Raw genomic sequence first — 23,146 nt, 5'->3', positions numbered from 1 at the left:
TTCCCTGTGTCTTCCACTACCTTGGTCTTTTTGTGCTGACCTCTCTCTTATCCTGTGTTGCCTTTCCCTGAAGCCAAGCTAATAGAGGTCTGCCTTCTAGTTGGTGATTTTCCCTCCCTTTCTCTCTCATCCCTGGTAACTTTCAAAGAACAGTTTTTTCTGTATATAAAACTTTTCTTAACTTTTTACAGTCATGGTTTCATACAGTATTTGTCCTTTTGTGATCGACTGATTTCACTTAGCATAATGTCCCTTACCAAACCTAACTCACTGCCATCGAGTCAAATCCGACTCTTACTGACCCCTCCTTGGGTTTCCGAGGCAGTCTCTCTATGGAAATAGATTTCTCAGGCTCCCTTCCAAGGAGTGGCTGGTGGGTTTGAACTGCCAGCCTTCTGGGTAGCAGTCAAATGCCTTAGGCACTACACCACCAGAGCTTCTAATGTCCTTTAGGCTCATCCATGTTCTGAGGTATTTTGCAGATCATCGTTATTCTTTAATGCTGCGTTGTATTCCATTGTGTGTGTACCATAGTTTGCTTATCTGTTCATCCATTGATGGGCACTTAGGTTGTTTCCATCTTTTTGCTATAGTGAATAATGCTGCCATGAACACAAGTGTGCATGTATCTGTTCGTGTCAGAGCTCTTATTTCTTTAGGATATTTACCTAGTAGTGGGATTACCTAGTAGTGTAATTGCATTACATGGTATTTTATTTCCAGCTATATAAGGATATGCTACTGCTTTCAACAGTGGTTGTAGCATTTTACAACCCCACCAGCAGTGTAGGAGTGTTCCAGTCTCTACACACCCTTGGCAGCATTTGTTATTTTCTGGTTTTTTTTTTTTTTTTTAACTTTGCTATTAATGCTGGGGTGGGATGATACCTTGTTGTTTTGATTTGCATCTTTCTAGTGACTGATGATCATGAGCATTTCTTTGTGAGTTTATTAGCCCCCTGAATGTCTTTGGTAAAGTGTCTGTCATGTCCTTTACCCATTTTTTAGTTGGGTTGCTTCTCTTTTTGTTGTTGTTGTTGAGATGTTGAAGTTAATTTTGGAAATTAGTCACCTGTCTATCATTGCCAATTTTTTTTCCTAGTCTGTAGGTTCTCATTCTTTTGAAAAAGTTTTTTTGATGCATATAAATGTTTAATTTTTAGGAGGTCCCAGTTGTCTAATTTGTCTTCTGCTGTTTGTGCATTTTTAGTTACGTTTAGTGGTGTAGTATTTATGCTATGTATTATGACCCCTAAATTTTCCCCTACTTTGTCTTTCATGATTTTTAAGGTTTGAGGACTTATATTTAGGCCTTTGATGCATGTTGAGTTAGTTTTCATATATGGTGTGAGATATGGATCCGGTTTCATTTTTCTGGAAATGGATGTCCAGTTTGCCAGCACCGTTTGTTAAAATGAGACTGTCTTCTCCTCATTTAATGGGTTTTATCCCTTTGTCAAAGATGAACTGCCCATAGGAATGTGGATTTACTTCTGGATTGTCAATTCTGTTCCGTTGTTCTAAGTGTTCTGTCATTATACCAGTACTTAGCTGTTTTGACTTCTGTGGCTGTAAGATCAGGTTTTAAGATCTGTGGTTTTAAGATCAGGGAGTGTGAGGCCACCTACTTTGTTCTTCTTTAGTAGTGTTTTGCTTATTCCAGGTCTCCTTCTTTTCCACATAAAGTTGGTGATTAGCTTTTCCATCTCTTTAAAGAATAATGATGGAATTTGAATTGGGATTACATTATATATGTAGCTTGCTTTGGATAATATTATCATTTTTACAGTGTTAAATCTTCCTGTCCATGATCATGGTAGATTCTACTAGTTATGTAGGTCTCTTTTGGTTTCTTGTAATAGTGTTTTGTACTTTTCTTTATATAGGTCTTTTGTATCTCTGGTTAAATTTATTCCTAAGTACTTCATCTTTAAAGGACCTCTGGTAGCATAGTGCTTAAGGCATTTGACTGCTAACCAGAAGGTTGGTGGTTCAAGCCCACCAGCCACTCCATGGAATGAAGATTGGACAGTCTACTTCCATAAAGATTTACCACCTTGGAAACCCAGTGGGGGTCGCTATGAATTGGAATCCACTCGATGACAGTGAGGTGTTTTTTTTTTCCCCATCATTTGGGTGGCTATTAAAAATGATATTGTTTTCCTGATCCTTTTAAGACTATTCTGTTAGTGAAGAGGAATCTGACAGATTTTTGTATATTGCTCTTATACCCTGCCACTTTGCTGAAGACTTCTGTTAGTTCCAATACTTTTCTAGTTGAGTCTCTAGGATTTTTTATGTATAGGATCATATCATCTTCAAATAGAGATCGTTTTTCTTCTTCTTTGCCGATTTGGATGCTTTTTATTTCTCTTTTTTGCCTTATTGCTCTGGCTAGCACTTCCAATACAGTATTGAGTAGGAATGATGATAAAGGGCATCCTTGTCTGGTTCCTGTTTGCAAGGGGAATATTTTCACTCTCCATTGAGAGTAATATTGGCCACTGGTTTTGTGTATGTGCCTTTAGTTTGTTGAGGAATTTCCCTTCTATTCCTATTTGTTGAGTGTTTTTTGTCAAGAATGGGTTTTGGATTTTGTCAGATACCTTTTCTGCATCAATTAAGATGATCATGTGGTTCTTTTCCTTTGTTTTATTTGTGTGTTGGATTACATTGTTTTTCTTATGTTGAACCATCCTTGCATACCTGATATGAATCTCATCTGGTCATGATGTATTATTTTTTTGATCCATTGTTGGAGTCTCTTGTCTAGAATTTTGTTGACATTTTTTGTCATGATGGATATTTGTCTATCATTTTCTTTTTTGGTGATGTCTTTGCCTGGTTTTGATATCATGGTTATGCTTGCTTCATAGAATGAGTTCAGTAGCATTCCATCTTCTTTCTATGTTCTGGAATAGTTTGAGTAGAATTGGTATTGGCTCTTCTCTGAATGTTTGATAGAATTCACCAGTAAAACCATCTGGGCCAGGACGTTTTTTTGTTGGGAGTTTCTTTCCTACAACTTGTTCAGTTTCTTCTTTTGTGATAAGTCTGTTCACATTTTCTAGCTCAGATTGTGTTAATTTGGGTAGGTAGTGTGTTTCTAGAAATTTTTCCATTTCTTCTAGATTTTCAGATTTATCAGAGTATAGTCCTTTTAGTATTCTTACTCTTTTTATTTTAGTAGGTTCTGTTGTGACATCACCTATTTAATTTCTTATTTGTGTTATTTGTATCTTCTCATTCTTTTCCTTTGGTAACAATGATTTGGCAGTTTTATTAATCCTTTCAAAGAACCAACTTCTAGTCTTACTAATTCCTTTTGTTTTTCTATTTCATTAATTTCTGCTCAAAGCTTTATTATTTCCTTTCTTCTGGTAACTGTCGGTATTTTTGTTCTTCTTTTCTAATATTTGGAGATGTTGGGTTAAGGTGTTTATTTTGATTCTTTCTTCTTTCTTGATGTGTTCATCTATTGCTATAAATTGTCCTTTGAGCACTGCTTTTTTGTGTCCCGGAGACTTTGTATTTTATGTTTTCATTCTCTTTTGATTCTTTTATTGCATTTTTTTGTTTTTTCTGTCAGCCTGTAGTCTTTAAGCAGGATGTTATTCACTTTCCATGTATTTGGCTTTTTTTCTTTGATCTTCCTGTGTTGGTTTCTAATTTTATAGCCTTATATCTGATAATTATTCTGCGATGATGGGTGTAAGTATAGCAGGGATCATGGAGCTGGCGTGGGATCGGGCAGTGTTTCATTCTGCTGTGCATGGGGTTGCTATGAGTCAGAAATGACTCAATGGCACCTAACAACAACAACAACAACAATCTGAGAAGAGGCTTTGTTGTATTTCCATATTTTTAAATTTATTGAGTCTTGCTTTGTGGTATCACATATGGTCTATTCTGGAGAGAGTTTCATTCACATTGGAGAAGAATATATATTGTGCTTTTGTTGGATGAAGTGTTCTGAATACATCTATGAGGCCGAGTTTGTTGATTGTGTTGTTCAGAGCTTCTGTTACGTTTCTTTCTAGTTGCTCTGTCCTTCTTTGAAAGTAGTATATTAAAGTCTCCTACTATTACTGTGAAATTATCTACTTCTCCTTTCAATTCTGTTAAACACTGATTTATGTACTTTGGAGCTCATTCATTGGGTATGTAGATATTTATTACTGTTATGTCCTCTTGTTAGAGTGACCCTTTAATCATTACATACTGTCCTTCCTTTACTCTGCTGGTTTTTACATCAAAATCTATTTTTATCAGAAATTAATATTGCCATTCCTGCACTTTTTTGGTTACCATTGGTTTAATACATGTTTTTCCTTCCTTTGATTTTTAGTTTATTTTTGTCATTGTGTGTAATATGTGTCTCTTATAGACAGCATATTGATGGGTCATTTTTTTTTTTTTTTTTAAATCTTTTGTTACTCTTTGTCTCTTGACTGGTACAATCTATTTATAATATAATAATATAATCCATATATATTCAATGTAGTTATCAACAGGTATGAATTTATTGCTGCCATGTTGCTATGTCTTTTTGTGTGGTAATGTGCCATGTGTGTTTCTGTTCTGAACTCATTTTGTTTATGGATTTTCTTATCATTTTATTTGTTGTTATTGTTTTAATGTTTGCTGAGACTTTATGATTTTCTTCTTTTTTATTTTGATGTGAAGGTTTATTAATTTTCTTTGAGGTTACACTACAATTTATTATTATCTTCCCAAGTTTAAAGCCATCCATTGTATGTTGATACCATCTTCCTCTCCATTTGGAAGTTCTTTATCTACATTTATTCCCTCTTTTTGCTTTGTGTAATTATCGTCATTTACAAATTGACATCTCTCATTTCTTGTTTTCCATTTTTTAGGTTTATTTTATTTTTTATACTTATTTTTCTGAGTTGATTTCCAGGTGATACTGCTGTATGTGTTAAAGCTTTGGTTGTTTTCTCTAGTTGGTGGTTTTCTGTCCAGAATACTCCCTTTAGCATTTCTTGTAAGATTGCTCTGGATTTTGCAAATTCTCTTAATTTCTGTTTATCTGAGAATGTTCTAATTTCACCATCATATTTGAGAGACAGTTTTGCTGGATATGTAATTCCTGGTAGGCATATTTTTTTATTCTTTTGGTGTTTTATATATGCCATCCCAATCCCTTCTTGCCTTCATGGTTTCTGCAGAGAAATCAGAGCTTAGTCTCATTTTCAGGTGACTTCATTTTTCCTGAGTTGCTTTCAAGATTCTATGTCTGTCTTTGATTTTACAAAGTTTGATTGTGATATATCTTGATTTTCTTTTGGGGACTGTTCTACTTGGGGTTCATTGAGCTTCTTGAATGCATGCATTCCCATTTTTCATAATATTAAGGAAGTCTTCTACCAAATCTTTGACAATTTTCTTGGTCCTTTTTTTTCTCCTGTCTCTTCCTGTTCTGGAATGCCAATCATACATAAATTGTTCCTCTTCATGGTGTCCCAAATGAATCTTAAGCTTTCTTCATTTTGTTTAATTCTTTTTTCTAATTGTTCCTCTGACAGATTGATATTGAAAGATTTGTCTTTAGTCTTGTTAATTCGGTGTTCCATTGATTGAGTTCTATTCCTTTGTCCTTCAGATATGTTATCCATTTCTGAGATTTTAGTATTAATCTTTTGGATTTCTGTTTGCTGTTTTTGTGTGGTTTCTACTTTCCCACTTATATTTTGTGTGGTTTCTACTTTCCCACTTACATTTTCAATTTGTTCTTGCATTTTTTAAATTCCTCTAGAGTTTTGTCTGTGTTTTCCTTGAAAGTACTAAATATAGTTCTTTTGAATTCCTTATCAAGTAATTCCTCTAGCATTTCTTCCTTTGGAAGATTTTCTGACCCTATATTTTGCTTTGGTAGCTCTGGTAGTGTAATGCCTAAGACACTTGACTGCTAACCAGAAGGCTGGCGGTTCAAACCACCAGCCACTCCTCAGAAGGAAGGTTGGGCAATCTACTTCTGTAGTGATACCACCTCGGAAACCCAAGGAGGGGTCATTATGAGTCGGGTCTGACTCGGTGGCACATAACAACAGCAACAACATATTTTGCTTTCTTTTTTGAGGCATCATGTCCTGTTTTTTTGTGTGATTTAAAGTTGTCTCTTGCTTCTAAGATATTGTAATGTCATTATTTAATTTGTTGATTATATGTTGGTTTATTTCTCCTTGATTTTTTGGTTTGTTCTGTTTTAATATTTCTAGGTAGCAGGGCAGTTGTGTTACTATGGTTGCTAGTTTGGCATTGCTTAGGCACTCACCACCCATCTCTGGGCAGATTTGGTAACAGGTGGGAGTGTGAGCATGAGTCTCTGATCACTGATCTTGCAGAGCAGCTGCTGAGTGCAGGCTAGACAGGTGTTGGTCACTGTCTGTCATTAGCACAGTAGTACTGGAGTGGGTAGTGGCACTCACCTAGTGTGTGAGACAGCAGGTATGAGTGGGTATGGTTGGGTAGGGTCACTGATTTCCAACTGCTGGGGAAAGATAGAAACAAAAAAAGGGGGTATTTAAGAGTGGGAGGAAGAAATCGGGAGGGAGAATGGTGTAAGAGGAGAGACCTAATAAGAAAGGGGAAAAAGAGAGAAAAGGAAGCAAAACAAACAACAACAAAACAAGTGTTAAGTGACAGCCACCAAACACGGCAGCAGCAGCAAAGTGGTACTTGCTTCATAGGAGCATGCACCACTGAATACAGGATCCGGGTGGCACTACTCAATGTGAAGAGGATGGAGAGCAAGGCACTGGGCCAGCTGGATCAAAAAAAAAAGAAGAGAAGGAGATAGAGAAAAAAAATAATGTGGGGAAATGGAAGAAAAATAGAAAAAGGAAGAAAAAAACAAATGGGGTATGAGGGAAAGACTGAGAAAAGAAGGGAAGAAAGAAAAAGAGGAAAAAAAAAAAACTGGCACGAGTGTTAGCATCCAAGCACAGCTGCAGCAAGAATGCTGAGCTCATGCCAGGATAGCTCACACTGCCATCCGTGGAGGGGTGGGGCAGGTGCTGCTGACCACAGAAGTGGGGCAGGAACCAAAAAAGAGAGAGGTAGATGAATTTAAAAAGAAAAAAGAAAGATAGGATGAGGAAGAAAACAAGAAGGAAAAGAGGGAAGAACTCAGGAGAAGGAAAAAAGGAGAAAGAAAAAAAGCACAGTACTGTTGAAAGTGACAGCCACCAAACATGCCTGCATCCGAGTGTGCACTTCTGACCAGGGAGGGGTGGGGACAGGCACTGCTAACTACCTGGACAGTGGGAGAGGGGCTCCCTCTCTTTGGGGAAGACAGAAGGATGGAAGAACTAAGCAGAAAGATTAAAAAATAAATAAAAAACAGTGGCCCAGCACTGGCACTAGGGGGAGTTTGACCAGCACCAGAGTGGGTGGGGAGAGCTGAGCATTTGGACTCAGAGATGGTGCAAGGAGGGAGGACATAGCACTTTGGTCTCCTGATCACCAGTGTGGGTGCTGCTGCAGTCCTGGACAAGTGGAGCTGATTATGTGGTTCTTGCTCTGATCAGAACGCTTCTTGCAGTGATTTAAAATGAGTGTGTTGTACTGGTTAACAATTTACGGTTCCTAGTTCACTGTTTTCATTCAGTCTCTTCCTCTCATTGGAATTTGATCTACTTCTTTATCCTTTCCTTTGAAGCTCTGATACTTTTTCCCTTTTTTTTTTTTTTTTTCCCCAGTCTTTGTTATAGATTGTCTGGATAGTGTGTCTGCCGAGACTGCCTGCAGTCTTGGACCAGGAACCCTCAAAAAATAGATTTGACCTATTCAACACTGATGACCAAAAAGGTTAGACAGGTTGTAGGATAACATAAATGATATCATTAATGAAGAAAGCAAACGGTCATTAAAAAGACAGGAAGGAAAACCCAAAATGGATCTCAGAAGAGACTCTGATATATGTTCTTGAGTGTAGAGTAGCTAAAGAAAATGGAAGAAATGATGACATAAAAGAGCTAAACAGAAGATTTAAAAGGGCAGCTCAAGAAGACAAAGTTAAGTATTAAATGAAATGTGCAAAGACCTGAAGTTAGAAAACCAAAAGGGAAGAATATGCTCAGCATTTCTCAAGCTGAAGAAGGTGAAGAGAAACAAATTTAAGCCTCAAGTTGGAATATTGAAGAGTTCTCTGGGCAAAATATTGAACAATGCAGGAAGCATCAAAAGAATGTAGGAAGACTACACAAAGTCACTGCACCAGAAAGAACTGGTCTGTGTTCAGCCATTTCAAGAGGCAGCATATGATCAAGAACCAGTGGTACTGAAGGAAGAAGCCCAAGCTGCACTGAGGGTAGTAGTTAAACAAGGCTTCAGGAATTGATGGAATACTAATTGAGATGTTTCAGTAAACATATGCAACACTGAAAGTGTTCACTTACCTATGCCAAGAAATTTGGAAGACAGCTACCTGGCCAACCAACTGGAAGAGATTAATATATGTGCCCATTCCCAAAGAAAGGTAGTCCAACAGAAATCAGAAATTATAGAACAATATTATTAATATGGCATGCTAGCAAAATTTTACTAAAGATAATTCAAAAACAGTTACAGCAGTACAGCAACAGGAAGCCACTAGAAATTTAAGGTGGATTCAGAAGAGGATGCAGAACGATATGCTGATACGAGATGGACCTTGGCTGAAAGCAGAGAATACCAGAAAGATGTTTACCTGTATTTTCTTAACTCTGCAAAGGCATTTGACTGTGTGGATCATAACGAATTATGGATAACATTGCGAAGAATGGGAATTCCAGAACACTTCATTGCACTCATGAGGAACCTGTGTATTGACCGATAGGTAGTCATTCAAACAGACAAGGAGATATAGTGCGTTGTTTAAAATCAGGAAAGGTGTGTGTCAGGGTTGTATTCTCACCATACTTTTTCTCCCTGTATTCTGAGCAAATAATTGGAGAAGCTGGACTGTATGAAGAAGAATGTGACATTATGTTTGGAAGAAGACTCATTAACAAGCTGCTGTATGCAAATGACACCTTTCTTCCTGAAAATGAAGAAGACTAGAAGCACTTGGTGATGAAGATCAAAGAATATGACCTTCAGTATAAATTACACCTTAACTTAAATAACAAAAATTCTCACAACTGGATCAGTGAGCAGGATCATTATGAGGATCATAATATATGTAAAAATGTTGTTATGTGATCTTTAGAAAGAAAGTGTACTTCTTTTATACTTTTCTAAGTGTTCTGTCTACTTTTCCACATTGCAAGTACTCACATGTAAGCATATGTTAGGTTTCATTAATGAGAAATGATATACAAATTTTGTATCAAAATCTTAAATTTATAATTTTATTAAATTGGAAAATTTTTCATTTTAAGCATAAATAATTGGTAAAATATGATGCTTTTTTTGTTGTTGTTGTTACAATATAATATACCCTTGTAGAAAGTGATGAACTACTATCTGTGCTGTTGAAAAGCAGGAAATAGACTTTTCCTTCATCTTTGCATAAGTTAGTAAAAATTGCCTTCTATTAGTCTTTTTTAGTTTGTTTTTTTTCCCTAAATTTTACTCATTTTGTTGTTATTGAGAATATACACAGCAAAACATACACCGATTGAATACTTTCTATATGTACAATTTAGTGCCATTGATTACATTTAAGTTTTCTTTTTTAAATCATTTTGCATATTCACTTAGTGACCAAAATCTAAATTTACTACTCAAACCATATTGGAGATGGTGTGTGTATGTATATTTTTTCCTAGAATAATAAAGATAGTGATCTGTAGAAAGTTCTACTTCATGGTTTAAAAAAGCAGGTCAAAAAGAAAACTCCCTTCTAATTCATAGTTATAATAATTTGACTCATTGTACTTAGTAATAGTTTTAGAGACATGAACACAATGCATTAGAAATCTTATATTATTTGAAAATGATTAAAACGTATAGGTAGATAATATTTTCAAGTACTGCTCTTATTTATTAAATGAAACACTGGCCAATAATAGTTACTGGAATTTGAAGATACTGTGCTGTTCTAGGAACCTACTACATATTTTACTTCTGTTGCACTACACATGTAGAAAGACATTAATGCCGACTCTCCCTCAAAAGGGATAAATATTTGTCTTACGGTTTAGGGACATTTACATGTTGGTTACAGGTTTTATAAATCATGTATGTCAAGAATGGTACAGTATTTGCTGTCCTACTTTGTAACAGCATTCTCAGGCAGAAAAATTGAGAAAATTACCAGGTTTTGGCACTAGTCATTGTTCAATTTGGGATTTGGAATGTCAGCTGATAGCAGGAGAATTAAGATCCATTAAAATAGATGGTACATGGTTTATGATTGTGCCAAATTCTTGATTGAATAATGAGTTGCCTGCTTGTAATTCTTCACTGTCATTTCATAGCACTTCCATTTTCCAATATTTTCAGACTGAAGTTGCTTTTGTAATTGGAAACCATATTTCGGATGAGTATCTTTTGGAAAGGAGCATATATGATTGTTCACAAATAGCAAAATGGTGTCTGTATGTTTTCATCACTCTCCTTGCTGAAGGAGATGAATTAAGCAGCTGTACACACGCAGCAGAAGATTCTACCAAGGTCTCTCATCTGATCATTGTCCACGTGTGGGTGATCCTCTTTCAGTACTTCACTGCCTTGTGAGGAGCTAGAAAGCGAGATTAGCTGAAGATTAATGTAATTATATTTCATAAGTGCCAGTCCAGTACAGTTTCCAACTTTATTCAGTAGATGGGTAAGTGCTTTTTAAGACTTTCCTTTCTCAGAAAATAGATTACCTACTGTAGCCTGTCAAGAGAGAGAAAATGGTATTTTTGTAATCAGAATATCAATGGCAGATAAAATTTCCTATTCTCTTTTCTTGTTTGGTGAATGACAATATTGCCTTTACAAAGTTTGAGGAGTGAACAGTTTTCACTCAAAGGCCATTTTCGAAGTTTAGATTTTTTTTTTCTTTTTCCCCAATCAACAAAAACTTAGGCATTATGCCTTCTGCTATTGCAAGAGGACTATTTATTCCAGTAAGAGGAAAAATTGGCTGCGTGTTTGGTATGGATTTGTACTCATTCCTCAAAACACTTTTTTCAGTATCAGAACCTGGTTTTAGAATTACAGGTTTAAAGGCACCTTTTTCTCTCACTACCTTTTGACAAGAACTAGCCCTGTCTACCTACCATGACTTTTATTTTAAAAAATTTTATTTTAAAAAATTTTTTTCTAATGAGTTTACATCGTGATTTGGAGAGAAAAAAATGTATCTGTCATGCCTGGTGCCTTGCAATATTATGTTTCAATTCTTAATTGCTTTCTTTGTTTTCAATTTAATTGATCCTGGAGGGGTTCAGATAAATTGAAAGGAGTTAGATTTAGCACTTAACCTTACAAAACATTCAAAGCTTCTTTATATTTAGCCGAAATTCTTGGGAATACAAGAAGAAGGAATTGTCATTTTGAAACATTTTTTGTGTATGTGTGTGTCACTGTTTTCTTTCTGAAGCAGAGAGAATAATCCTAGCCAAATACAATTTGTTGGATTATTTACCAGCAAAATATATGAAACTTGAAAACAGTTACAAGATGTTCTCTGTATCAAGTACTACTCAAAAGAAGTCATTTCGGCTTTACTAAATGGAAAAATATAAAATCATAATTAGGATACTGTTTGGCATAACTTTTGGCTCTCCCTTTTCTATAATTGGAGGGAAATTGCTACTGTATCAGATAAATTATTTCATTCTTTAAAACCAATAATTATCTTGTCAAAAAAAGTTTTGTTTACTATGTACAGTCTTAGCTATAAGCGGGTCATTTGGTCGGTCATTTGCAATATGAGCAGCCTTAAATATTGTGTAATTTTATCTGTGGTATCACGAATAAATGATCTCTATATGTTGTAAGTTTTTATATCTAGAAGCTTTCATTTAACATAATTCTTAACTTGTTCACATACCCTTTTTTGAACTTTTTATTTATTCATTTGATTATGTGCCTTTTATGTGAGGTACTGTACTCTTAACTTTATAGCCAATACAGTGCAATGGATATTATGGAAGTTAAATAGATACAGTTCCTGTCCCTTAAGGATGTTGCATATCATGATAAATTTTCTGTGTTTAAATTTTTGTGCATCTGAACCCTTTTGTATGGCCAAACCTTTATGTAAAAAGTTTGGTATTGAAGCATTTGCTTCTGATACAATATGAGATTAGTAGACTATATCTCCAATATCATCTTTAGATTGAAGAATTTAGGCCTTGCTCTAAAGTCAACACAAAGTTTGATTTATTTCTTGAAGAACCAAACCTTTTCAATTCAAAGATGATTTATTCCTTTGCCACGATATCAGAGGTATAGAATACCATTCAGTGCTTATACTTTCATAGTTTATCGTCCTTATAAAATTAGAATAGTATACATTTTTCAGACATTAATATTGAATTTCTTTTGTCAGTAACTAGCAAATTAGGAAATACTTTCTCAAATAATGTATCTCACTCCTCTCAAGTAGAAGTTCTGGTTTTCTCTGTGATAAGAGATAAGACCTAATTACATGAAAGCAAATTTTGTAAAATCTTTTGGTATGTTTCTTATAAGGACTTTTTAAAGTGCAGTACTATTTGATTGCAAAGTCTTTAAAGCCTTTTAAGTTCGTGCAGAGAATACTACTAAATATGTAAGAGTACTTGGTGGAGTGGTTATTTTTGTTTTTCAGGTTAAATATTCAAGTAAATTCCAAGTTACATCATTACTAAAGTGATGATATTGCCAGTAAATTTAGTCAATCTTTGAAGACAGTATAGTCATTTATTTCTTCTCTTCATGTAAAACAAAGTTTCTCATACCTTTATCAGACTATTTACTAAGTATAAAGTACACTTAGGTACAAGTTAGGTGACATGAGCTCATTTATCATAATAGGAAAGAAAGAAATTATTTCATTAACTATAATGTGAATAAGCAGTTTTTGTTTGAGTGTGTCTTAAATTCTCCGAATTTATCATTAACCCACCATAGAAATTACTTGGAAAAGTTAATTCCCTCCCGGGTTAGTTCTGATCACTTACCAGCAGGGGTCACTTTAACTTAAGGACTTTTTTTCACCCTTTTCTCCTCTAAGGAATGCTCTCAGCCCGGCATAATTGGATAGCATGGGAATAAATTTATAGCTAACATTCTCAGAATTTGTGCTGTCTCTAACTTTAAACAGTAATAAAATTAGTTAATTACTTCCCAAATTTGTTTGAAAGCAATTGAAATGTAACCTAATCTTAACTATTTGTATAGTAGTTTAGGTTAAATATTGTTGTTGTTGTAAACATTTTGACCTTTGATTATACAAACATCCTTAATTCGCTGTAATGGTAACTTTTAAGTATTTTAAAAGGTAAGAAACATTTCCTGCTTTGTACATTTAGAATGAAACACAATGATTTACAAATTATCAATTATGAGAGGGCTCATGTAAACCAATCTGGATGCTACTGAAACTCCTCCATTGACTGACTTAAAAAAAAAAAAAAAAAAGTGACACTATTAAATCATGAGACACTAATAAAGCTATTGGATTGATTTTGGTAATTTAAAAAACTTTTTTTAAAATAATTTAATACTTAAATAGAATAAAAAAATTTTCTTTAGCTTCTTGGTTCTTTTGTGATGGTACTTGTTGACATCAGTGCCTCTTCAATGTAAAAAGCAATAATGAGGTACTAGTTTATGTGACTCCAATGTTGTGGTGGTTAAGTTTGTGTGTCAACTTGGCTGGGCCTGGTTGAGTGGCTGGGCAGCTGAATGTAGTTATTCCCCATGGTGAGATTAGTAATTAACTCCATGGTGGAGTCTTTTGGAGCAGCTGAGTAGCTGCTTTGGATATGTGGTCTGCTTCCTGTATATAAGAAACAGCTTTGGGAATGGTCTTTAGGTTATGGCATGCTTGAAGCCCGCATGTAGCCGTGTCGTTGTTCAGCAGCCTGCCATGCTCTTCCGATCCTGGGACTTTAAATGGACTTGAATCAGTGGCCTGCCGTGTTTGGTAACGTTGTTGTTGTTGTTATGTGCCGTCGAGTCGGCCCCGACTCATAGTGACCCCTCCTTGGGTTTCCGAGGCAGTATCACTACGGAAGTAGGATTGCCCAACCTTCCTTCCGAGGAGTGGCTGGTGGGTTTGAACCGCCAGCCGTCTGGTTAGCAGGCAAGTGTCTTAGCCACTATGCTACTTGGTAACATTGGGACTGTGCTATTTTATTTGTCAGCCTTGGGCTTGTTAGCCTCAGCAGCCAGTAGCTGCTTGAGTGAAGAGATGCCTCTAGCTTCAGTGGGCCAGGAGCAAGAGGCAGAGCTGAAGCCCAAGGTCGAGGGGCTTTCCCCCAGCCCCTAGAGCCTGGCATTTTGAGCTCAGACTTAAAGCCTCCAAACTGTAAGAGAATAAACTCCTGTTTGTTCAGCCATCCCATTTGTGGTATATTCTTGTCAGAGTGGCACTAGGTAACCAAAACAGATGTCAAGTTAAAATCACACACAATATAATTGAAAATAAGTTACCATATGATATGTTAAGTGACATAAAGCTTTTCAACTTATTTTTCCAATTTTTTAATTTGAATGTTTCAAGCATACAGAAAATTGAAAGAAAAGTTCAGTGATCACCTGCAGATGTACTTCCTTGATTACATTATACTTCATCTTATATGTGTTTATGTGTTTTCTTGAGCATTTAAAATTAAATTGCAGACATCATGACACTTGACCTCTAAGTAATTAAGCGTACATATTCCTAAAAATAAAAATGTTCTTTATAACCACAATGCCATTATCGTATCTAGGAAAGTCAGCAGTAATTTCTTAATGCCATCTATTGTCTGTCCTCTAATCAGATTATGCTACTTTTCCCTGGAATGTATTTTATGTTTTAAAACTAAGATTTAACCAAATTGTATTTTAACCAATTTAACCAAATTGTATTTAACCAAATTGTCTGCAAATTGTATTTTTGTTGTTTTAGAGAATGAATTCTATTAGAAATTTGTTAGTTGTTAGATGCTATTGATTTGGTTCTGACTCATAGTGACCCCTGGATACAACAGGACAAAACACTGCTCAGTCCTCTGCCATCCTTAGAGTTGCTTCTGTGTTTGAACCCATTGTTGTAGCCACTGTGTAAATTCACCTTGTTGAGGGTCTTCCTTTTTTTCATTGACTCTCTACTCTATCATGTATGATGTCCTTCTCCAGAGATTGGTCCCTCTTGGTAAAATATCCAAAGAACGCGAGAGAAAATCTCACCGTCCTCACTTCTAAGGCTTATTTTGGCTATATGTTTCCCAAGACATATTGGTTCGTGCTTTTGACAGTCTGTAGTATATTCAGTATTTTTTTACCAGCACCATAATTCAAAATTATCAATTATTCTTTAGTCTTCCTTTTTCATTGTCCATTTTTCACATGCATTTGAGGCAAATGAAAATAACATAGCTTGGGTCACGTGTACTTTAGTCTTCAAAGTGACTCCTTTGCTTTCTAACACTTCAAAGAGGTCTTTTGCAGCAGATTGGCCCCATGCAATACATTGCTTTATTTCTCCACTGCTGCTTCCAGGGATGTTAGCTGTGGATCCAAGCAAAATGAAATCCTTGACAACTTCATTTATTTCTCTGTTTACCATGATACTACTTATTGGTCTAGTTGTGAGGCTTTTTGTTTTCTTTATTTTGAAGTGTAATCCATCTTGAAGGCTGTAGTCTTTGATCTTCTTTAGTAAGTGTTTTAAGTTCTCTTGCTTTCAGCGAGCAAAGTTATGCCATCCACATGTTGCAGGTTATGAGTCTCCTCCAACCCTGATACCCCATTTTCTACTTATAGTCCATGTTCTTGGATTATTTGCTCAGTGTACAGATTGAGTACAAGTGGTGAGAGGATATAACCTTGACACACACCTTTCCTGATTTTAAGCAACACAGTATTTTCTTGTTCTACTTGAATGACTGCCCTTTTGTCTATGTATAGGTTCTGCATGAGCACAGTTAAGTGTTCTAGAATCCTGTTCTTTGCAGTGTTATGTATAATTTTTTATGATCTACACAGTCAAATGCCTTTGAATAGTCAGTAAAACAAAGGTGGTAAACATCTTTCTGGTATTTTCTGCTTTTAGCCAAGATCCATCTGACATCAGCGATGATAGCCTTTCTTCCGTCTCCTCTTCTGAATCCATCTGCAGTTTCTGGCACCTCCCTGTCCATGTGTTGCTGTAACTATTAGAAATTTAGCATACTAGATTTAGTGTATTTTTTTGCATTTTCTAATCTGTGTGCCTGTACTGATTGTTCTCATTAATAACACCTACAGATATAGGTGAACTAGAATCTGAGTGACAGTAAGAGATGGAATTGGAATATATAAGTTTTGGGGGAAATCTAAACTCTTTTTTTTTTTTTTTAAAGAAAGAATAGCTCAAAATTCTCTCATTGTAATGACATACATAAGCTAAGACATACAATGTGTGTTATATGTACATACTGTTTTATGAAGAAATGAAACTTGATCTGATTGGGCTTCTATATGTTATTGGAAGTTGATGTGCCCATTCTATAAGAAAAATTCCTTATTTGTAAATGCGAAGAAAATTGATTGTCCTTTAGTATTTTAGAAATTGGTAAAGCTACAAAGATATCTTTATACCAAGATCTGAAATTCCTCAGGTTGTATACTTTATAACTATAGTAGTTTTAATAAAACCACAGGATAGCACATAAGATAGTTTCGATTTAGATTTTCTTTCAAATATGACTTTAAAACTGTGTGTGTGTGTGTGTGTGTGTACACGTTTTAAATGATTTTTTTTTTCCTTTGGAGGCTATGAAATAGTGTTGATTTCTAGTAGTCAGGATATCTTGGTCCTAGTTCTGTTTTACTATGTAACAGGCATCTGACTTTGGGCAAGTCTTTTAACCTTTCTGGTTCTATTTCGTCACCTGTAAAATAGGGATAGTAGTTGTTCTACTGTGACAGGGTTGTTTCTTGTTAAAGACATAGATAGGAAAGCAGTTTGGAAATGAAAAGGTCCTGTAAGATAGAAGGTGATGATAGGTTATTGTTATGATGTATATATAAAATTATCTAATACTGTTTCTTTAGACTTAGCAGTGACTTTTAAGATACTGTGCTGTCGAGTCGGACCCAACTCTTAGTGACCCCTTCTTGGGTTTCCAAGGCGGTATCACTACGGAAGTAGATTGCCCAACCTTCCTTCTGAGGAGTGGCTGGTGGGTTTGAACAGCCAACCTCTTAGTTAGCAGTCAAATAGTATAAAAGTGAGTAAATAAACTGTATAGTGTTCAAAATGAGAATGTAAATAATCATTTTGTTGGTTTTCTGGGTGAAATAAAGTAAGTATTGTGAGTGTTTTTATGAAAATAATATATTTGTTCAATTAAGAGTAAATAATAGCAAAATATTGTAGTGCCTCGTTGTAATATATATTAATTTTTGTTCTTTTGGACGAGTCTCAACATTGTATTCATATACATGTTGTGGATAAATGCTCAGAAGATAAATGTTTAAAAAGTTTATGTCATTTGTCAAAATGTTGTTGTTGTTATTTGCCATCAAAATAGTAGGGTCTAAAAGCATGTTTAGCCTTGTTAATACTAAATTCTAAGAGCATGTTTAGTCTAAAATTTAAAAAATCTCCATGGAAATGAAACATAAAAATCCCATTTAGGGTGCAGCTCATTTTCATTAATTCTGTGAAGCAGTTGTAGCTAACTTGAACTTTGATGGTGTTTGTATAATAGTGTTTTAGCATCACAGAATTAATACGAATATTGATTCCCTCATTTTCCTTCCTTTGTAGTTTCAGGGTAACCTACATAAATACAGCACAGGTGCATTTTTAGATACACGATCTTAAGCCTTAAAAATTTCTTTGCTATTTTCGTACAACTAACCAGGAGCTCTGGTGGCTCCTATGGGGGAAAAAAAAACTGCTAGGCGGTTTAAACCCACCAGGACTCCCAGGAAAGATTGAACAATCTGCTTTAGCAGTGATACCACCTCGGAAACCCAAGGAGGGGTTGCTATGAGTCAGAACCGACTTGATGGCAGTGAGTTTGGTGTTTTAGTTTTGAACCTTGAACAATTTTAAAATTCTGGGCACTGTCTGTGTCCATTTTTTATTTAAAATGGACTTTCAGAAGGGGTAAAAGGAAAGAAAAGTTCCCAAAGTTATCTATGAAGACATTGTAGGCAATTTTTAAAAATGCTTTTGCCCACAAAAATTTTTACCATCATCTTCCTCATTTTCAGAAGTATCTAACAACCTGATAACACAGTATAGTTCATAAGTGGCATAATGCTTAGGCACTAATTGTAGTTTTAATTCTCCTAGAATTCAGATTTCTGGATCCATCGTGTTGCCCTTAGGTGTCCTTTTGAACTTTGAAACTTTAAGAAACTATTTTCTTAAAGTTACCTTCAAGTCAAAACATAGCCAAATATGCTAAGCAGCTTAACAGAGATCATTTTGCCTTAGGCACTGGGCTCTTTTAGGGAGTTATCTGTGTGTAGCCAATTTCCAGTTGCAGGAACCCCAGGGTCTGACTGGAAGGTACATGGTCCTTAGTGACTCAGTTTATAAAACTGACCAACTTTGGAATCCTCTATTGCTGCCCGATTTGAATTGTATCTACCCCCCATAAATATATTGTTAGACTAATTTTTAGTTTTTTTGCGCATGTAGGTTTTTGACACGTCTTAGAAATTTCTGCTTTGTTCTAAAATGTGTATTTCTTTTAGGTTTTTTTTCCCCCCCATAGTTTTTTGTTAAGCATTAAGCTGATCTTGCTGCAAATAAATAAAAAAAAATCTGATAACTTATGTTTGTATGCATTTATATATGTTTTTTTTTTTTTTCTTAAAGCTTTTTATAGAAGCCACTGATCTATTTGTCTTCATAAAATTGTGTGAAAAATTAAGATTCTTTGCTTGTGTCTACATCCTTAGGAGCTAAACTCTTGATCTCTTAAATACTGAAAGATAATATTCATATTCTGACAGTCTAGCTTTCTACCAAATTAAACATGTGTCACATTTTTTTTTCCCCTTTCTTAAATAGAGATGTGCTCCTGCATCTATTCGACTCATGGACAACGAGCAGTTTCAGTTTGGTAAGTGTTATGGATTAATTGTTTCCTCTAAAAATTTATGTTGAAGTCCTAGTTCCTGATACCAATGAACAAGACCTTATTTGGAAATAGGATCTTTGAAGACTATCAGTTAATAGGAGGTCATACCAGAGTACCAAAAACTGCCATTGAGTCGATTCCAACTCATAGTGACCCCCATTGAGTTTCCAAGGCTGTAAATCTTTACAGAAGTGGATTGCTTCATTTTCCTCCCATGGAGCAACTGGTGGATTTGAACCACGAGCCTTCTAGTTGGCAGTGAAATGCCTTACCCACTACACCACCAGAGCTCCCTTACCAGAGAACAGTGGGCCCTAATCCTCTCGTAGTGGTGTCCTGTAAAAAAAAGAGAAGAAGCAGAGAGTCTGAGGGAAGATGGTCTTGTGAAGAGGAAGGCATACTACACATGCAAGCCAAGGAATGCCTGGGGCTAACAAAGGCCAGTAGAGACAAGATAGGATCTTCCCCTAGAAACTTCTCAGGAAGTATCGCTTGTTGATACATTGACTGGACTTCTGTCTCCAAAACTGTGAAATAATAAGTTTCTGTTCTTATAAGCCCCCAATATTTTGTACTTTGTTACAGCAGCTCTCGGAAACAAATATAGTAAGTAAGACTGGTAATTTTAAAATCTACTTGTTACAACAAAAATTTATGAAACACCAGTTATGGTTAGGAAGAGTACTGAGTGCAGATTAGAAGGATGAATGTTTATCATCCTTGCCTTTCAGGGAGCTGTAGTCCAATGAGGACAGTTGATTTCATGAATTAATAGGTGTTGGGGGTACTATGAAAGAGACTTCAGTGGATACCATGAGAAGCAGATGAAGGAGTGGGTGATACCTCTTTTTTTTTTAAATTGTGATTTGGGTGAAAGTTTACAGAGCAAATTCATTGTCCATTCAACAGTTCATACACATTTTGTTTCATGACATTGACTGCGATCACCATAATGTAACAACTCTCTTCCCACTTCTTCCCTGTGTAATTTCCTTTTCCCTGTATAATTCTATCCTGTGCATTCCTGTCCCCTGAGCTCTCTCCCTGTGCAAATGCTGCCCTTCTGTTCTGCCATGGAGTATATCTGCCTAGTTGTTTCAGCACAAGCCATATTATTGGTTATTAATATTTTTAATATCACCCTTACCTGTGACACAATCCTTAGTATATTCATGATCTGTTAATGCCTGTTTTTTTTTTTTTCTGTAGACAAAAATTTCTCAAATTCGGGGGTTGTCTCTTACTTATTTTTATGTCTCCTACACTTGTCACAAAACAGGAATTAATCATCAAATTAGAAAAAGCAGGTGAACAAATCCTGGATAACTCATAACGGCATAGAGCAGTTTACCAAATATTTCCTCACAACCATTCTTCAAGGTAATATTCCTATTTTACAAGGACTCAAAGGCTAAACAGTTTGACCCAAATCTGTAAGTCATATGTTATGGAGCTGAAGCTGAAGCCAAACCTATTTGATTTTAATACTTCCTACTGTCTTATATACTTCTTTGAAACATGGCTATCTGATAAATCGTTCTTAATTATTTAATTACCACTGCAACGATAAACACCACTAGTCTGCCATTTTGTTGTACTGTGGTACTTGTGTGTAGCTGTGTTGCTGGAAGTTGTGTCACCGGCATTTCAAATACCAGCATGGTCACCCCAATGAACAGGTTTCAGTGGAGCTTCCAGACTAACACACACTAGGAAGAAGGACCTGGCGATCTACTGCTGAATATAAACTAGTGAAAACCTTACGAGTATCAGCAGTCACTGTCGGACACAGTGCTCGGGTTGGAAGGCACTCAAAAGACAACTGAGAAAGAACTACCCCTTAAAGTAGAGTTGAACTTAATGACATAGATGGACTAAAGCTTTTATTTGTTGAGGTGGTACTACTCAAAATGTGAAGAAACAGTTGCCACAGCCATTAATAATTGGAACATGGAATGTAAGAAGTATGAATCCAAGAACAGTTGAAGTCATCAGAGATGAGATGAAGTACACAAAGGCCAATATCTGAGGCCTTAGTGAGCTGAAATGGACTGGTGTTGGTCATTTTGGATTGGTTAATCATATGATCCACTGTGCTGGGAATGACAAATTGAAAAGGAATGATGTTACAAACATCATCAAAAAGAATATTTGACAATCTGTCCTGAAGTACAACACTGTCAGTGACTGGATAATATCCATATGTCTATAAGGAACACCAGTTAATATGACTATTCAAATTTATGCATCAGCCACTAATGCAAAAGATGAAGAAATTAAAGATGTTTACCAACTTTTGTAATCTGAAATTGATCACACATGCAATCAGGATGCAGTAAAAATTATTTGTGGTTGGAATGCTCTAAAAGCTGGAAATAAAGAAGAAGGATCAGTGGTTGTAAATTACAGCCTTGATGATAGAAATGACACCAGAGATACCATGATAGAATTTTGCAAGACCAACGACTCATTGATTGCAAATACCTTTTTAGAACATAAATAGAGACTATACACATGTACCTCACCAGATGAAATACACAGGAATCAAATTGACTATATATCTGTGGAAAGAGATGATGGAGAAACTCAATATTATTTATCAGTCAGAACAATGCCAAGGGCCAACTGCCGAACCAGACTATCAGTTGCTTGTATGTACGTGCAAATTGAAGCTGAAGAAAATTAAAATCCGTAAAAGTGAAGTATGACCTAGAGTATATCCCACCTGAATTTGGACACCATCTCAAAAATAGATTTAACATATTGAACACTGAGGACTGAAGACAAGACGTTTTGGTATGACATCAAGGACATCATACATGAAGAAAGCAAAAGGTCATTAAAAAAATGAGGAAGAGACCAAAATGGACATCAGAAGAGACTCTGAAATATATTCTTGAATGTAGAATAATTAAAGTGAATGGGAGAAATGATCTGAAACAAAAGATCTGAACAGAAGATTTCAAAGGGTGGCTCAAGAAGACAAAATAGAGTATTATGATAAAATGTGCAAAGAACTGGAGTTAGAAAATCAAAAGGGAAGAACACACTTAGCATTTCTGAAGCTGAAATAACTGAAGGAAAAATGCAAGTTTTAAGTTGCAATATTGAAGGATTCTCTGGGCAAAATATTGAACGACACAGGAAACATCAAAGGAATATGTAAGGAATGCACTGAATTACTGCACCAAAAAGAATTGGTTGATGTTCACCCATTTCAAGAGGTAGCATATGACCAAGAACCCATGGTATTGAAGGAAGAAGTCCAAGTTGCGTGAGGGATTGCTGAAAAACGGGGCTCCAAGAACTGATGGAATACCCATTTTGAGGTGTTTCTGTATACTAATGCAATTCTGAAATTGCTCATTCATCTGTGCCAAGAAATTTGGAAGATAGCTACCTGGCCAGCTGACTTTGAAAAAGATTCATATTTGTACCCATTTCAAAGGTTATCCAACAGAATGAGGAAATTATCTAATGATATCCTTCATATAGCATTTAGTAAAATTTTCCTGAAAATAATTCAAAAACAGTTACAGTAGTACATCAACAGGAAACTGCCAGAAATTCAAGGTAGATTCAGAAGAGGATGTACAATGAAGAATATCGTTGCTGATAGGAGATGCATCTTGGCTGAAAGCAGAGAATACCAGAAAGATGTTTATGTGTGTTTTATTGACTCTGCAGAGGTATTTGACTGTGGATCATACAATTTTTTTTTTAGAAGTGTGTAATTTCTTTTGTTATTTCTGGGTTTTGAATCAGAGATATTTTTCTAACACCCATGTTATAAAGGAATCACTCTTATTTTATTCTCCTATTGTATGGTTTCTGGTAGCATAGTGCCTAAGGCACTTGACTGCTAACCAGAAGGCTGGCGGTTCAAACCCACCAGCCACTCCTCGGAAGGAAGATGGGGCAATCTA

The 23,146-nt window shown here is 35.7% G+C and overlaps 1 protein-coding gene across 1 annotated transcript in view; it reads left to right on the top strand.

Annotated features, from left to right (window-relative positions):
* AGPS (alkylglycerone phosphate synthase) overlaps positions 1 to 23,146 on the top strand; it is a 219,465-nt gene that overhangs the window by 126,348 nt on the left and 69,971 nt on the right. Inside the window, exon 12 of the mRNA XM_007938213.2 lies at positions 19,151 to 19,202. Within this exon, the coding sequence (XP_007936404.1) occupies positions 19,151 to 19,202 (52 nt within the window). The remainder of the gene's footprint in view (positions 1 to 19,150; positions 19,203 to 23,146) is intronic.

The sequence above is a fragment of the Orycteropus afer genome, unplaced genomic scaffold (assembly GCF_000298275.1).
Source record: "Orycteropus afer afer isolate SDZICR_OR568_19922 unplaced genomic scaffold, OryAfe1.0 scaffold00001, whole genome shotgun sequence".
NCBI classification, from domain to species: Eukaryota; Metazoa; Chordata; class Mammalia; order Tubulidentata; family Orycteropodidae; genus Orycteropus; species Orycteropus afer.
This window is presented reverse-complemented; position numbering and strand designations above follow the sequence as displayed.